This window comes from Chlorocebus sabaeus, chromosome 13, assembly GCF_047675955.1.
Source record: "Chlorocebus sabaeus isolate Y175 chromosome 13, mChlSab1.0.hap1, whole genome shotgun sequence".
Lineage (NCBI taxonomy): Eukaryota > Metazoa > Chordata > Mammalia > Primates > Cercopithecidae > Chlorocebus > Chlorocebus sabaeus.
Window position 1 is genome coordinate 40993805 of NC_132916.1, and position 18801 is coordinate 41012605.

Here is an 18801-nt window from a genome sequence, read left to right on the forward strand (position 1 = left end):
CCTCATAAAAATTTCTGGATGAGTGAATCTTATCTCTTAAAGGATCTAAATTTTATTTAAAAACAGTTTTTCATGAAAATATTTATAAAGAGTAATATAAGAACCCACAGTTTCTTAAAAGGAGTCTATGCTACAGGATTTAACTTTTCTTGATGATTTTTTGATCACTTTAAACAATGCAATATGAAGATATGTTTGATTTTTGTCCTTTTTGTAGTTAGAGATCAGTATTTTATTGCTGTCAAAATGCTTGCTTTTTAGACTTATAAGCTTGTCTTTTAGTTTCTGATTCTAATCTGTGGGGTTGGAACCCAGATAAATAAGACTCTTAAGAATTACATTTAGACAGCTTTGGTTAAAGCCTAACAGTCTGCTCCTAGATAAAGTGCCTTATTTTAGTTCTGAGGCATAGCTATTTCCACATTCAGAGGATACTTTTTATACATCTTGATCTGTGATTATTTCAGAGCACTGAGTTGTCTGATTACTGATTTACTGTTAAGTTTATTTCATCTACCACTGTATTCAAAATACTACAAATAGTGCCTAATATATAATAAGGGTTCAAAACACTTTTTAAAAATGAATAAAGGGGGGATATTATTGTTCAGGGTTTGATATTCTAGTTTCTTTTTAGTTAATTAAGCTTTGATAATTAAACTATTGGAATATTACTATTTGTCATTGTGAACCATATTTAGATGGTTCTATCTCTACAAATGCATCACTTGCTATGTTTCCTTCTGCTTCACTGATCTAGCCAGATTAAATTTTTTGCTATTCTGCAGACATTCCAACTTTGCACTTGTTGCTCCTTGGCCGGATACTCTTCTCACCTCCCTAAAATAATAAAGTAAGTAATAATAAAAATATATTAATAAGTTAAAGTATTTGAAGATTACTATTTGTCATTGTGAACCATGGCTTGCAATGACAAATAGTAATACTCAAATAGCTTCATTTAGCAAAATGTAATGAACTAAAAAGAAACTGTAATATCAAAACCCTGAATAATAATATCCCTCTTGATGTGAAGGATCTCTTCAAGGAGAACTACAAACCACTGCTCAATGAAATAAAAGAGGACACAAACAAATGGAACATTCCATGCTCATGGATAGGAAGAATCAGTATCGTGAAAATGGCCATACTCCCCAAGGTAATTTATAGATTCAATACCATCCCCATTAAGTTACCAATGACTGTCTTCACAGAATTGGAAAAACTACTTTAAAGTTCATATGGAACCAAAAAAGAGCCCACATTGCCAAGACAGTCCTAAGCTAAAAGAACAAAGCTGGAGGCATCATGCTACCTGACTTCAAACTACACACAAGGCTACAGTAACCAAAACAGCATGGTACTGGTACCAAAACAGAGATATAGACCAATGGAACAGAACAGAGCCCTCAGAAATAGTATCACACATATACAACCATCTGATCTTTGACAAACCTGACAAAAATAAGAAATTGGGAAAGGATTTCCTGTTTAATAAATGGTGCTGGGAAAACTGACTAGCCATAAGTAGAAAGCTGAAACTGGATCCCTTCCTTACACCTTATACAAAAATTAATTCAAGATGGATTAGAGACTTAAATGTTAGACCTAAAACCATAAAAACCCTAGAAGAAAACCTAGGCAATACCATTCAGGACACAGGCATGGGCAAGGACTTCATGTCTAAAACACCAAAAGCAATGGCAACAAAAGCCAAAATTGACAAATGGGATCTAATTAAACGAAAGAGCTTCTGCACAGCAAAAGAAACTACCATCAGAGTGAACAAGAAACTTACAGAATGGGAGAAAAGTTTTGCGATCTACTCATCTGACAAAGGGCTAATATCCAGAACCTACAAAGAACTCAAACAAATTTACAAGAAAAAACAAACAATCCCATCAAAAAGTGGGTGAAGGATATGAACAGACACTTCTCAGAAGACATTTATGCAGCCAACAGACACATGAAAAAATGCTCATCATCACTAGCCATCAGAGAAATGCAAATCAAAACCACAATGAGATACCATCTCACACCAATTAGAATGGCAATCATTAAAAAGTCAGGAAACAACAGGTGCTGGAGAGGATATGGAGAAATAGGAACACTTTTATACTGTTGGTGGGACTGTAAACTGGTTCAACCATTGTGGAAGACAGTGTGGTGATTCCTCAAGAATCTAGAACTAGAAATACCATTTGACCCAGCCATCCCATTACTGGGTATACACCCAAAGGATTATGAATCATGCTGCTATAAAGACACATGCACACGTATGTTTATTGCGGCACTATTCACAATAGCAAAGACTTGGAATCAACCCAAATGTCCAATGACAGACTGGATTAAGAATATGTGGCACATATACACCATGGAATACTATGCAGCCATAAAAAAGGATGAGTTCATGTCCTTTGAAGGGACGTGGATGCAGCTGGAAACCATCATTCTCAGCAAACTATCACAAGAACAGAAAACCAAACACCACATGTTCTCACTCATAGGTGCGAATTGAACAATGAGAACACTTGGACACAGGAAGGGGAACGTCACACACTGAGACCTGTTGTGGGGTAGGAGGAGTGGGGAATTATAGCATTAGGAAATATACTTAATGTAAATGACGAGTTAATGGGTGCAGCACACAAACGTGGCACATATGTACATATGTAACAAACCTGCACGTTGTGCACATGTACCCTAGAACTTAAAGTATAATAAAAAAAATTAAAAAAGAAACAAAACAAACAAAAATATCCCTCTTTACTAAAATTGTAAATTTAATTAAGACATTTTAATTCCTTAATTAAAATTTTAATTTTAACATTACAATTTCAATTTAAAATGAGAAGTAAGCCCAGCTTATCATTGGCACAACCAACATTAGCGAGCACCACTCAGGACTCAGAGAGTCATCCTGTCACTGCCATTGCCATCATGCATGCCACGCAAGTGTCCCAAGAGCCCAAGAAATCACCCACCTGCTGGTTCCATGGCTTCCACTACCAGTATTTGAGTAAGGCCCTGGAGGCCCAAGAATTGGCCTGATTTGACCTAACACTGGTGCCAGGGTATGCTGCCCTGGGACACAAGGATGGGCATACTCAGACCATTGCTAATACTACTGGGGCTCAAAGACTGGCTTACTTGGCATTCCAGTCACCAGCAAAACTGCATCATAGTCCCAAGAATAACTGTACCATAGGCCACTGAGGAAATGTCAGATGGCACTTATGCTAGTCACGGTCAAAGAAGTCAAAGAAATTATACTACTACTGCAACCAGAATAAAAGTCAAAGTACCCTGCCCAACCAAAACTATCTATTCATCCTTAGTAAATGTTCTCCCCCTACAAAAACAAAGTTTTAAAAATTGGAAGAAGCAACTGAAACATCAGATGTACATATACTAACATAAGAACACAGAAAACATGAAAAAGCCAGAAAAGATGACACTTTTAAAGGAAAATATACTATAATAATGTTCTTTAAGAAAAAAAATTTAAATAACTTTTTGAAAAAAGAAACACGATAATTCTCCAGAAACATATCTCAATCAAAAAGCAATGAATGAAATTCCAGAAAAAGAATCCAAATTACAGATTCTAAAGAAGGATAGTGAGATACAAGATAATTCTGAAAAACAATACAAAGAAATCTGAAAAACAATTCAGAATATGAATGAGAAATTTACCAAAGACATAGATGTTGTAAAAGAATCAAACAGAAATTCTGCAACTGAACAATTCATTGAATGAACAACATGAAACACTTGAAAGCTTCAACAATAGATTAGCTCAAGCAGATGAAAGAACCTCTGAACCTGAAGACAGTTCAGGTTCAACTTTTGAAATAATCCAGCCATGAAAATATAAAGGAAAAAAAAAGAATTAAAAAAAGCTAAACAGGCCTGGCGCAGAGGCTCATGCCTGTAATCCTAGCACTTTGGGAGGCCGAGGCGGGAGGAACACGATGTCAGGAGATTGAGACAATCCTGGCTAACATGGTGAAACCCTGTTTCTACTGAAAATACAAAAAATTAGCCAGGCGCAGTGGCAGACACCTGTAGTCCCAGCTACACGAGAGGCTGAGGCAGAAGAATGGCGTGAACCTGAGAGGTGGAGCTTGCAGTGAACTGAGATCACACCACTGCATTCCAGACTGGGCAACAGAGCAAGATTTCGTCTAAAAAAAAAAAAAAAAAGAAAAAGCTAAACAAAGCCTTCATGATATGTGGAACACCATAAAGTGATCAAATATAGAAATTTTGATATCCCAGAAGGTAAAGAGATATTGAAATAGTTAAACATATATAACAAAATAATAGATAAAAATAATAGATAAAAACTTTCCACAGCCAGTAAGAGGTTTAGACATCCAGATACAGGAGGCCCAGCAATCCCTAAACAGATACAATGCACAAACTCTGCACAGCACATTATAGTCAAAATGTCTAAAGTCAATGACAAAGAGAATTCTAAAAACAGAAAGAATTTAGTCACCTCTAAAGGAAATCCCATCATACTGATGGAAGATATGTCAGCAGAAACCTTATAGACCAGAAGAGAAGGAGATGATATAAAGTGCTTAGGAAAAAACCCTGCTAGTCAAGAATACTATATCCAGAAAAATAATCCTTCATAAATGGAGGAAAAATAAAGTTGCTCCTAGACAAGCAAAAACTGAGGGAATTCAACACCACTAGACTGGCCCTACAAATGCTCAAAGGAGTTCTATACCTGGAAGTGAAATGTTGATGCTTATCATGGTGAAAACACAACAAAGTGTAAAACAATGGTAAAAAAGAGGAAGGACTCAAATGATACTACTACAGATATTCATGTACAAAACTACAATAACAAAAAATGAGAAAAAGAAAGGAATATAGAATACATACAACAAACAGTAAGCAACAATATGACAGGAACAAAGCCTCATATGTCAATATTAACCTTGAATTTAAAAGGATTAAATTTCGGTCTTAAGAGATATAGACTGGCTGTCAATATCATACTGAATGGGCAAAAACTGGAAGCATTTCCTTTGAAAACTGGCACAAGACAGGGATGTCCTCTTTCACCACTCCTATGCAACATAGTGTTGGAAATTCTGGCCAGGGCAATCAGGCAAGAGAAAGAAATAAAGGGTATTCAATTAGGAAATGAGGAAGTCAAATTGTCCGTGTTTGCAGATGACATGATTGTATGTTTAGAAAACCCCATCATCTCAGCCAAAAACCTCCTTAAGCTGATGAGCAACTTCAGCAAATTTTCAGAATACAAAATCAATATGAAGAAATCACAAGCATTTCTATACACCATTAATAGAAAAAGAGCCAAATCATGAGTGAACTCCCATTCACAATTGCTACAAAGAGAATAAAATACCTAGGAATCCAACTTACAAGGGATGTGAAGGACCTCTTCAAGTAGAACTACAAACCACTGCCCAACGAAATAAAAGAGGACATAAACAAATGGAAGAATATTCTGTGCTCATGGATAGGAAGCATCAATATTGTGAAAAGGTAATTTATAGATTCAATGCCATCCCCATCAAGCTACCAATGACTTTCTTCACAGAATTGGAAAAAACTACTTTAAAGTTCATATGGAACCAAAAAAGAGCTCACATTGCCAAGATAATCCTAAGCAAAAAGAACAAAGCTGGAGGCATCTTATGCTACCTGACTTCAAACTATACTACAAGGCTACAGTAACCAAAACAGCATGGTACTGGTACCAAAACAGATATATAGACCAATGGAACAGAACAGAGCCCTCAGAAATAATACCACACATCTACAGCCATCTGATCTTTGACAAACCTGAGAGAAACAAGAAATGGGGAAAGGATTCCCTATTTAATAAATGGTGCTGGGAAAATTGGCTAGCCATATGTAGAAAGCTGAAACTGGATCCTTTCCTTACACCTTATACAAAAATTAATTCAAGATGGGTTAAAGACTTAAATCTTAGACCTAAAACCATAAAAACCCTAGAAGAAAACCTAAGCAATATCATTCAGGACATAGGCATGGGCAAGGACTTCATGACTAAAACATCAAAAGCAATGACAATAAGAGCCAAAATAGACAAATGGGATCTAATTAAACGAAAGAATTTCTGCATGGCAAAAGCAACTACCATCAGAGTGAACAGGCAACTTACAGAATGGGAGAAAATTATTGCAATCTACCCATCTGACAAAGGACTAATATCTAGAATCCACAAAGAACTCAAACAAATTTACAAGAAAAAAACAAACAACCCCATCAAAAAGTGGGCAAAGGATATGAACAGACACTTCTCAGAAGAAGACATTTATGTAGCCAACAGACACATGAAAAAATGCTCATCATCACTAACCATCAGAGAAATGCAAATCAAAACACAATGAGATACCATCTCACACCAGCTAGAATGGAGATCATTAAAAAGTCAGGAAACAACTGATATGGGAGAGGGTGTGGAGAAATAGGAACGTTTTTACACTGCTGTTGGGAGTGTAAATTGGTTCAACCATTGTGGAAGACAGTGTGGCAATTCCTCAAGGATCTAGAACTAGAATTACCATTTGATCAATCCCATTAATGGGTATATAACCAAAGGATTATAAATCATGCTACTATAAAAACACATGCACATGTATGTTTATTGCAGCATTATTCACAATAGCAAAGACTTGGAACCAACCCAAATGTCCATCAATAATAGACTGGATAAAAAATTGTGGCACATATACACCATGGAATACTATGCGGCCATGAAAGGATGAGTTCATGTCCTTTTCAGGGACATGGATGAAGCTGGAAACCATCATTCTCAGCAAACTGTCACAAGGACAGAAAGCCAAATGCTGCATGTTCTCATTCATAGGTGGGAATTGAACAATGAGATCACTTGGACACTGGGTGGGGAATATCATACTCTGGGTCCTGTAGGGGGGTGGGGGACTTGGGTAGGGATAGCATTAGGAGAAATACCTAATGTAAATGATGAGTTGATTGGTGCAGTAAACCAACATGGCACATGTATACCTATATATGAAACCTGCATGCTATGCACATGTACCCTAGAACTTAAAGTATAATAAAAATAAGTAAATAAATAAAAGAAAAAAGAGATATAGACTGGCTGTATAAATTAAAAAAAAGCGAGATCCAATTATATGCAACTTACAAGAAATGCACTTTACATAGAAAAGCACATATAGAGTGAAAGTGAAGGGATAGAAAAAGATACCCCATGCAAACAAAAACCAAAATTGAGCAGAAGTAACTATATTTATATCAGATAAAACACACTGTAAGCCAAACATAGTAGAAAAAGTAAAATAAGGTCATTATATAATGATAAGGAATCAATCCAGGAAGAGGAAATAATTTAACTGAGCAACACTGCTCAGTTACTGAAGCAAGCAACACTGAAGCACCCAGATTCATAAAGCAAAAATTACTAGATCTAAAAGAAATAAACTGCAATACAGTAATTGTGGGAAACTTTAACACCCTATTCAGCATTAGGCAGATCATCTAGACAGAAAATCGGCAAAAATATAACAAACTTACGATCACCTTCACCCCTGTAATCCCAGCACTTTGGGAGGCTGAGGAGGGTGAATCACTTGAGGTCAGGAGTTCAAGAGCAGCCTGGCCAACATGATGAAACACCATCTCTACTAAAAATACAAAAATTAGCTAGTCATGGTGGTACACACCTGTAATGCCAGCTACTTGGGAGGCTGAGGTGGAAGGATCACTTGAACCCAGTAAGCGGAGGTTGCAGTGAGCCAAGATTGCACCACTGCACTCCAGCCTGGGCAACAGAGTGAGACTTCATCTCAAGAAAAGGACTTAAATTGAACTTTAGACCAGGTGGACCTAGTCATTTGTAAAATGTAAAAAATTTGTAAAATGTAAAAAAGACATTTACAGAACTTTTTGTCCAATAGCTGTAGAATACACATTCTTCTCATCAGTGCATGGAACATTCTCCAGATCAGGCCATATATTAGACCATAAAACAAGTCTTAACAAATTTACAAAAATAAAAATTATATCAAATATATTCTCAGGCTGCAATGGACTAGAATTAGAAATAATAACAAGAGGCACTTCAGAAACTATACAAATCAGCAGAAACCACGTGCTTCTGAATAACCATTGGGTTAATGAAGAAATTAAGATGGAAATCAGAAATCTTATTAAAACAAATGAAAATGGAAACATGAATGTATTAGTTCCTTCTCACATTGCTATAAGGCAATAGCTGAGACTGGGTAATTTATAAAGAAAAGAGGTTTAATTGGCTCATTGTCCTGCAGGCTATACCAGAAGTATAGTGCTGACATCTGCTCAGCTTCTTGGGAGGTCTCAGGACATATACCATCAAGGTGGAAGGCAAAGGGGGGCCTTGGCACCTCACATGGCCAGAGCAAAAGGAAGAAAGAGAGAGGGAAGATGTAACACACTTTTATATTCTATTCCTGGTTCCTCCCAAATCTCATGTCCTTCTCACATTGCAAAATACAATCATTCCTTCTCACCAGTCTCCCAAAGTCTTAACTAATTCTAGCATTATCTCAAAAGTCGAAAGTCCAAAGTCTCATCTGAGTAGTCTCTTCTGCCTATGAGCCTGCAAAATAAAAAATAAGTTAGTTACTTCTAAGACACAATGGGAGTACAGGCATTTGGTAAATACTCCTATTTGAAAAGAGAGAAATTGGCTAAAGGAAAAGGCCTACAGGTCCCATGCAAATCTAAAACCCAGCAAGGCAATCATTACATCTTAAAGCTCCAAAATAATCTCTTTTAACTGCATGTCTCATACCCAGGGGACACTGGTATAAGCTGGAGCTGGAGTGGCTGGGACATAAGAAGCAGCAGGGCCCTGGTCTCAGCTCAAGAAATCATTCGGCCCTCCTAGGCCTCTGGGTCTGTGATGGGAGGGGCTGCTATGGAGGTCTCTGAAATTCCTTTGAAGTCTTCTCATTGTCTTGGCTATTAACATTCAACTTCTCTTTGCTTATGCAAATTTCTGCAGCCAGCTTCAGTTCCTCCTCCAGGAATTTTTATTTGTTTGTTTGGTTTGTTTGTTTTCTAACAAGTGGCTGGGCTGCAAATTTTCCAAACTTTTACATTCTGTTTCCCTTTTAAATATAAGTTCTAGTTTTACATTATTTCCTTGCTCACACATATGAACTAGGCTATTAAAAGCAGCCAGGCAAGTTCTTGACTGCTTTGCTGCTTAGAAATTTCTTCTGCCAGATACCCTAAATCATCACTCTCAAGTTCAAAATTCCACAGATACCTGGGCAGGGGCACAATGCCACCAGGTTCTGTGCTAACGCATAGCAAAGATAACCTTTACTCCAGTTCCTAATAAGTTCCTCAGGTCCATTTGAGACCTCTTCAGCCTGAACTTCGTTGTCTATATATATCACCATTATCATTTTGGTCACAACAATTTAACAAGTCTCTAGGAAGCTCCAAACTTTTCTTCATCTTCCTATCTTCTTTAGAGCCCTCCAAACTATTCCAACCACTAGCCATTACCCAGTTCTAGAGCTGCTTCCACATTTTCAGGTATCTTTATAGCAATGCACCACCTCTCTGGTATCAATTTTCTGTATTAGCCCATTCTTGCATTGAATAAAATATACCGGAGAATGAGTAATTTATAAAGAAAAGAGGTTTAATTGGCTCATGGTTCTGTTGACTGTACAGGAAGCATGACGCTGGCATCTGCTTAGCAACTTGGGACTTGAGAGGCCTCAGGAAACTTATAACCATGGCAGAAGGCAAAGGGGGAGCTGGCACCTTACATGGCTAGATTAGGAGGAAGAAAGAGAGAGAGGGGATATGCTACACAATTTTAAACAACCAGATCTTATGAGAACTGTATCATAAGAACAGCGCTAGGGGGATGGCGCTAAGCCATTCATAAGAAACTGCTCCCATGATCCAATTACCTCCTACCAGGTCCCACCTCCAACACTGGGGATTATAATTTGATATGAGATTTGGGCAAAGACACAGATCCAAACCATATCAACAACATACCAAAGCCAGTGGGATACAGCAAAAGCAATACTAAGAAGGAAGTAAATAGCAATGAACATCAACAAAAAAGTGGAAAGATTTCAAATAACCTAAGAATGTACCTTAAGGAACTAGAAAAGCAAAAACACATGAAACCCAAAATTAGTAGAAGGAAAGCAATAATAAAGATCCAGCAGAACTAAATGAAATGCAGACTAAAAAAAAAAACACAAAGGATCAATAAAATGAAAAGTTGATTCTTCAAAATTTATAAATCACTAGACTAGACTAACTGAAAAAAGAAGAGAGAAGACCCAAATAAACAAAATCAGAGATGAAAAAGGAGACATTACAACTGATACCACAGAAATACGAAAGATTATCGGAAACTATTAGGAACAATTACATGCTAACAAATGGAAAAACCTAGAGGAAATGTGAAAATTCCTGGAAACATCAGTCTACCAAGATTAAATCAGGAAGAAATAGCAAACCTGAGCAGACCAATAACAAATAGCAAGATTAAATCATCAGTAATAAAAAGCCCCCAGTAAATAATAGCCCAGAACCAGATGGATTGCTGCTGAATTCTACCAAACATATGAAGAAGAAATATTAGTAATCTTCCTCAAACTACTCCAAAAAATTCAAGAGGACAGAATTCTCTCCGACTCATTCTATGAGACCAGCATTACCCTAATGCCAAAACCAGATAAGGACACAATAAAAACAGAAAACCATAGACCAATATCTCTGATGAACATACACACAAAAATCCTCAAAAAATACTAGCAAATAGAATTCAACAGTGCGTCACAAAGATAATACACCATGATTAAGTGTAATATCAACCATGCAAGGATAGTTTAACATATACAAATCAGTAAAAGTAATACATCAACAGGATGAAGGACAGAAACTATGTGATCGTCTCAATAGATGTAGAAAAAGTATTTGATAAAATACAACACCTTTCACAATAAAACCTCTCAACAAACTAGGCACAGATGGAACATACTTCAAATTAATGAAGTCCATATGTGACAAACCCATAGTTAACATCATACCGACTGGGTAAAGTGGAAAGCCTTTTCTCTAAGAAGTAGAGCAAGACAAGGATGCCGACCTTCACCAGTCTTATTCAACATAGTATTGGAAGTCCTGGCCAAAGCAATCAGGCAAGAGAAGAAACAAATGGCACACACATTGAAATAGAGGAAGTCAAATTGTCCCTCTTTGCAGTTGACATTATCTTATATTTAGAAATACCAAAAGACTCCACAAAAAAACCTCTTAGAGCTTATAAACAAATTCAGTAAAGTTTCAGGATGCAATATCAACATATAAAAATCAATAGCATTTTTGTACACCAGTAGTGAAATAGCTGAAAAAAAAAATCAAGAAAGCAATCCCATTTACAACAGCTACAAAAAAATACATAGGAATAAATTTAACCAAGGAGGTGAAAGATCTCTACAAGGAAAACTGCAGAATGCTGATGAAAGTAATTGAAAAGAACACAAATAAATGGAGAGATATCTCATGCTCAAGGATCAGAAAAAACAATAGTGTTAAAATGACCATAATGCCAAAAGCAACATACACAGTAAATGCAATCCCTATTAAATGTCAATATCATTTTTCACAAATATTTAAAAAATCCTAAAATTAATATGGAACAACAACAACAAAAAAGCCAGAATAGCCACAGCAATCCTGAGCAAAATGAACAAAGCTGGAGGCATCAAACTACCTGACAAAATTATATCACAAATTTATAGTAACCAAAACAGCATGGTATAAAAATAGACACATAGACCATGGGAAACAGAATAGACAACTAAAAATTAAATCCACATATTTATTACCAACTGATTTTTGACAAAGGAGCCAAGAACATATTCAGGGGAAAGGACTTCAATAAATTGTACAGGGAAAATTGGATATCCATATGCAGAAGAATAAAACTGGACTCTTTTCTCTCACTGTATATAAAAATCAACTCGAGGTGGACTAAGAACTTAAACATAAGATCCCAAAGTATAAAACTATTAGAAGAAAACAGGGAAAGCACTTACGGACATCAGTCTAGGCAAAGATTTTATGGGTAAGATCTCAAAAGCACAGACAACTAAAATAAAAACGGACAAATGTTACTATATTAAAATAAAAATCTCTGTACAGGAAAGGAAACCATCAAGAATGAAGAGACAGCCATTGAATGGGAGAAGATATTTGCAAATTATTCATCCAACAAAAGACTAATATCCAGAATATACATGAAATTGAACAACTCAACAATAAGAAAGCAAAATCTCATTAAGAAGTGGTCAAAGAACACGAACAGATGATTCTCAAAAGAAGACATATAAATGGCCAACTGGTATATAAAAAATACTCAGCATCACTAATCATCAAATAAATGCAAATTGAAACCACAATGAGATATTTTCTTATGCCAGTTAGAATAGCTATTACTAAAAAGACAAAACAAAAACAAAAACAGATGCTGACAAGGACATGTGGAAGACGGAACTCATCTACACTGTTGGAGAAAATGTAAATTAGTACAACTCCTATGGGAAACAGTATGGATATTTCTCAAAAATCTAAAAATGATAAATGTAATCCAGTAATCCTACTATTGGGTATCCAAAGAAAAGGAAATCAGTATACTAAAGGGATACCTGCACTCACATGCTTACCATAACTAACACTATTTGCAATAGCAAAGATATACAATCAACTTGTGTCCATCAATAGAAGAATAGATAAAGAAAATGTGCTATATATACACAACAGAATACTACTCAGCCACAAAAAGAATAAAATCATGTCATTTGCAGCAACATGGATGAAACTGGAGGCCATTATGTTAAGCAAAATAACTCAGGCACAGAAAGACGAATATCATATGTTCTCACTCGTATGTGGGAGATAAAAACATTGATATCATAAAGGTAGAGAGCTGACATTATAAAGGTACTAGAGGATGGGAAGGTGGGTGGATAAAGATGGGAAGGAGAGGGGATAAAGAGAGGTAGGTTAATGGGTATAAACATATAGTTAGATAAAAGATAGAAGTTCAGTCGTTTGACAGCCCAGTTACTCTAGTTAACAACAGTGTATTGTATATTTCAACGTAGCCAGAAGAGAGGACTTGAATTGTTTCCAACATATAGAAGTGACAGTACTCAAAGTGATGGACACCTCAAAAAGCCTGACTTGATCATTACACATTCTAGTCATATAACAGAATACCACATGTACCTCATAAATATGTAAACTAATATGTATCAATTAAAAGAAGAGAAACATAGAAGAGAAAAAGGGTAAACGAATAGGTTGTCTGACATTAAACTGTATAATATTTTCAGAGTCCACCACGTGTAAACTCCATTAGAGTTGGAACCTCCTTGGTGTATTCACATTAGTGTGCCAGTGCCTATAATAGGGTACAGGTAATGTAGGCAATTAATAAGTAGTTGTGCAATGTTGAGTGAGTACCATTTCTCTTGATGAGTGACAAAAAGGTAAGAGATTTTCAACTGAGTGATTTTTTAAAATAGAAAGTTTCCTTATTTGGTCAAATAGCTATTCAGTGTTTTCCATCCTTAATTGTTGGCCTGCAGTTGCGGGCCTCAACTCTGCAGCCATTCTTTGTGTGCCAAAGTAGTGCTCTGAAAATCTTCATTAATTGTTATTATGTTTTTTACTATTCTCTGGTATTCCTGCTAATCAATGATTATGATGACAATAGCTAAAAGTGCCTAACTTTTAGGGAGAATGCCAAGAAATCTTAGTATGACAGGGGATCACATTTTATCTAAAAGTATTTTTAGAGGGCTTGGGAAATTCTTCGTCGATAAAGAAAGAAAGGTAAGAGAAAAAACAAGATTAAACGTAGACACAGAAACATAAAAGTAGAATGATAATTTTAGGGTTGGAAGGAGGCATGAAGAGCACATTCCATAGCAACAGCAGCTGATGCTGCCTGTGTCCTTAGAGATTATCCAGGCCTTTGTTTGACAGATGAGAAAATATACATGACAGTGAAACCGGAACTCAGAGTTTAAGTGATCTACCTAAGTTTACAAAATTAGCTTGTCTCAAAACTGAAATGAGAATTAGAATATCCTCTTCTCCTTAAGGAAAAATCCATTTGCAACACCTTCCACCCAGCTTTACCTTTCCACATTACACTGTGCCAGTGAAATGTCTTTCTCATAGGTAAGCTCTCATGACACAAAGTGTTCATCCAGGAGGAAGGAGCACTTTGAGTTGAGGAGGGTCTTAATTTATCAGAAAAGAGTTAGACTATTTCTGGAATGAAATGAATGCAGTGTTGAAAAAAAAATGTTAGTAAGAAAAAATTCAGCTACAGTCTATTTTAAACAAAGCATTAAATAATAGATCTGTGTTTAAAATAAAATACATGTTTTCTGTGATAGAAATACATGTGGGCTATGTATGCTTGTAGTGAAAAATAGGCCACAATGTCTTCTCAAGTGACTTCAGGCATTGTTTTATAAGGCAAAATCTAAATAAATATATTAATGAAAAGCATTCATATCCTCTGCACTTGGAGGTTGTTTCATTATACATATAGGGCTGTTATAGTACTCTTTTAAAGAAGGATTGCAAGATTAACCATATGCAACTTAAAAAATATATATGAGTTTATTTTTTTAAATGATTTAGATATTAATACAAGTCAACAGTTTATATGTCCTAGTCTCATGACAGAATCTTGAAATCTAAATGTGTTTTTTGAGACTTTACTCACCCAACACACTTCTGGATTTGTGGTCGTCTGGGATAGTCTTCTGAGGACAACATTTTTTCATGAATAGCAAACAAACCTCCAATTATGATATGTCCCGGAGAAGTGGCAGCCACAAAGTCATCAGGGGTCTGGCAAGGCTGTGAAGTAGCAAGAATAATCATAAAGCAGGTAATTAGTATAATTAATAATGCCATGTTTCCATCTCATTTGCTCAGTTCATGTGAGTTCTTAAGTGCATGGAGTGCCAACAAGATTCCTATTTCACCTGTAAACACCTTATAAGGTATAGGACAGTGTCAAGGGCCAGAAACACTCAGTATTCAGATACTTGATGATAGTCAAAACAGTTATTTCACCAATAAGAACATAGACTTTTTAACACTCCAGTGTTAGAGATAATGTGATAGCAGTCATGTGATGTAAAAGCTGATAGAATTATAAACACAAGTCTCACTGTAATGGTACTTTTTCACTCTAGTGATATGTCAAGGGCCCTGAGTAACGTTGGCATTTCTTTTGAAGCAGAATGTAGAACTTTCAAGAAGAAGCAGTTTGGAAAAGTTTTTCCACTTTAGAAATAGACAGTTCTACATTTCAAAAAGGTATCACATTCAAGGCACAAATAATTCAATATAGTTTATCAGGTGTTTAGAAAAAAAATCCTGCCTTTCTTTTTCCTGAAAAGCTCTATTTAAAAAATGAAATTCAGTTAAATTTGGGTATTTGTCACTCCCACATTAGGTATTTGTCATTTCCAGTTTCCCTGTGTTAGAAATACATAGCTTTTGTGAAGATGGGTAAAACTAAAAACAGGATGAAACTTGTCTGATACAGTATTTTGCTTTGAACAAGAAAGGTCTGTTCATAGATCATTGCCATTTCCACTATTGTGGATGCTATATTTTAATAAATTTGGGACTAATTTCAGGCTATATATTCTTAAATATTTAGGAATCTGAACTAACATAATTTGATGGGTGTCTTTTGGAATTTAACAGAGGATAGAGAAACCTCAATGATGTAGTCACCATTAAGAAAAAGTTCGAAGTTTTAAAATTTATTTAATAAAATCAGTCTTTTAAAAATATTTTATTAAAAATGAATATCTCATGGGCAAGCAGTTTCAAATCCAATACATTCAGTTTGTTTGATGAGTAGCAGATACATTTAAAGAAATTTCAAAAAAATGAAAGAGTGCACTGGCCACTGTGGCATTTTTTCATTATCTAAATTAGGCTTAGATTCCATGGTCCAGTAGGGTTATACCAGCTGAGGAGTGGAGAAGTCACAGCTCATCATGCAGCTTCAAATGTTTTCTTAAGTCTTAGCATTTTTACTAATGGCAGGATTTTCTATTAGAATGAAAACCAGTTAACTTCAGTTGCCCAGAAAGTTTAACAAGCATACATGAGTCTGAAGCCTCTTGAAATGTTTAGTAATTACATTTTACTCATCTTAATCTTATTACTTATCGGTGTATGTGTGTGTTTGGTGTCGGATGGATTTATATTTTCATGAATTTAGTTATTTTGCTCGGATAACCTCAAAGGTCTTATGTAATTACAAGTTCAAAAATGATTTCAGGAAAACTAAACTAAAAAATGAGAAATCCAGATAATTCCCAGCAAAATTATAGTAAGTATTAAGCAACTCAGAGTGATTCTGAAGATGCATTGTTCAGATGACATTTATTTGAAAAATCAATGACAAAAGTTATGCCAATAATGTCTTTTAGGTTGCAATTTCAACAATATTTAGGGTCTTTGTAATCTGATGAAACGTAAAGATAAGGCACTTTTTAAATTTTAATAAATATAATCTAAGTTTGAAGAACTATGTCTTTAAAGGAGCCTCCAAAGGTAGGAAAACAAAACATCTAAAAAGACTTTTGCGCTGTAAAATGAAGTATCACGTGGCAGAAAGGGCCCAAACTTTGGAATCAGATAGACCTGGGTTGCTCTGCCCACTACTTAGCTATGTGACACTGAATGAGTTACGTAACTTCTCTGAAAAATAATTTTCTCATCTATAAAACAGTTGAGGTACTCTATCTAACAAATATGTTGTGAGACAAGCTGGTTTGATTTGCACGGCTCCTGTATTCTAGCACGCACTGAATAATTAGTTCATTTCCCTTCTTTCCCTTGCCAAAACTAAACTGAAAGTTATCATTTCCTAAATTTGTAGAGGTTTCTTTCTTTCTTTTTTTTTTTGAGATGGAGTTTCGCTCTTGTTGCCCAGGCTGGAGTGTAATGGCACGATCTCGGCTCACTGCAACTCCACCTCCTGGGTTCAAGCGATTTTCCTGCCTCACCCTCCCGAGTAGCTGGGATTACAAGCGTGTTCCACCACGCCTGGCTAATTTTTTGTATTTTTAGTAGAGACAGGGTTTCACCATGTTGACTGGGCTGGTCTCGAACTCCTGACCTCAGGTGATCCACCCGTCTCGGCCTCCCAGAGTGCTGGGATTACAGGCATTAGCCACTGCACCCAGTCAAATTTGTAGTGCTTTCTACAGCTGGCTAAACCATTGTTCAAAGATTTTTCTCAAGCATTAAATGCATGGTAGAAATGACTTTTGTAAGAGTACTACTAGCTGGTTGTTGTCACATTGGAATGCAAATCCATTGTTAAGTTAAACTTGAAGGAAGATATAGAATATGTTAATTACTTTAGAATTCCACTGGAAACATTATCGTCACTCTTGTAGTTTCTATTATTGGGAATAGAACTTTTAGCCATAATTTAGCATGTACAGTTACTATATTTTTTTCTATTTAAAAAATCATTATAAATGACAACAATATCTACTTCTATTCCAAAAGATTTTGATTTTTATCTTAAGTAACTATTTCTGGAGGGTAAAACCTCTTAAAAAATTTTGAGATATGAATTACTGACAGGACTAGCTTATTGCTCCTTTTGATCTCAAGAGTCTATATTTCTTTGTAACTAGCCTTACCTGGAGGGCTATCTGGTTAAAATAACTTAGAGGGAAGTAAGAAAGTATCACTCCCCAAGTAATTATTATAAAGATACCATTATCCTGGTTGAACAAGCCTAGTAGGAAAATACCGTCAATGATTAAAGATACTTTATTCTAAAATGGTGAGATCGTAGCACTGAAGATGGGGTGGCTTCCCAGTGATGAAAGGCTGCATGAAGATGGGATCAGGCTGGAAATGATACTCTGGGAGCAGGGGCAGGGAATACCACATTCGCACTCAAGAAAGACCTCAAGAGGGTGAGGTTTGACACATGTCTTATTTTATTTTAACATTTATTTTTCCCTCCTGTTATTCCAGCTTCCCACTCACCCTCCTCAATTGCACACCTGTCTTTCATACTTCATTGAGTTTCAACTTAACAATGACACTACAAAATTATTTTCAGTGCTATTTGCATCTGCAATAAGATTTTTAAAACAGAAACGTCTTCAAGATTAAAGGAATCCATTTATAACAATGGCATTTCAGTTGTCTGCAAGAGGGGGTCGAGGGAGGTAGAGCGTGGCAGGGGCTCACGGGGGATCTTTAGTCCACACTAGGCAGGCAGCTGACTATGCCGCTGCACATGGAGTCAGCCTGATGGAACAGGTCAGTGTGTGGCCTCTGGAAGGGAAGAAGCCGACACCAATATTATGAGGGTAGATGCCAATATCTACAGCCTAAGGGGAAAATAAACAGAACTTAAGAATGACTTCTGACTCATCATTCCATATTGTCAAACTGCTTCAGTTTCCTCTTGTTTTTCAGGGCAGCATGAACAAAAATATATTTAGCCAAAACAAGCAGGTATTCAAAACACAATTTTCTAATTCTGTTTTATTTCATCAACATTAAATTTGAATGCATTTTTTTCTGCTTGTGGTGTGCCTGTCTTTCTCAATAATTCCTTATCAAGAAGTCACAACAGGAGAGATTTTGCCCTTAAAAACACAACCATAAGCACTAAGCCATGAATCCCACAAT

General features: G+C 36.0%; 1 protein-coding gene across 3 annotated transcripts in view; it reads right to left on the reverse strand.

The window, feature by feature from the left end:
* GPRC6A (G protein-coupled receptor class C group 6 member A) overlaps positions 1-15084 on the reverse strand; it is a 32902-nt gene extending 17818 nt beyond the window's left edge. For 2 of the 3 annotated variants that reach the window (XM_073022698.1, XM_073022697.1), the window contains exon 1: positions 14831-15061. In XM_073022698.1, the coding sequence (XP_072878799.1) occupies positions 14831-15024 (194 nt within the window). In that variant the 5' untranslated portion in view covers positions 15025-15061. Of the gene's footprint in view, positions 1-14830 lie in introns of all 3 variants that reach the window. The other variant, XM_008007235.3, reaches the window with a different exon arrangement.
* Between the last annotated feature and the right edge of the window lie 3717 nt (positions 15085-18801).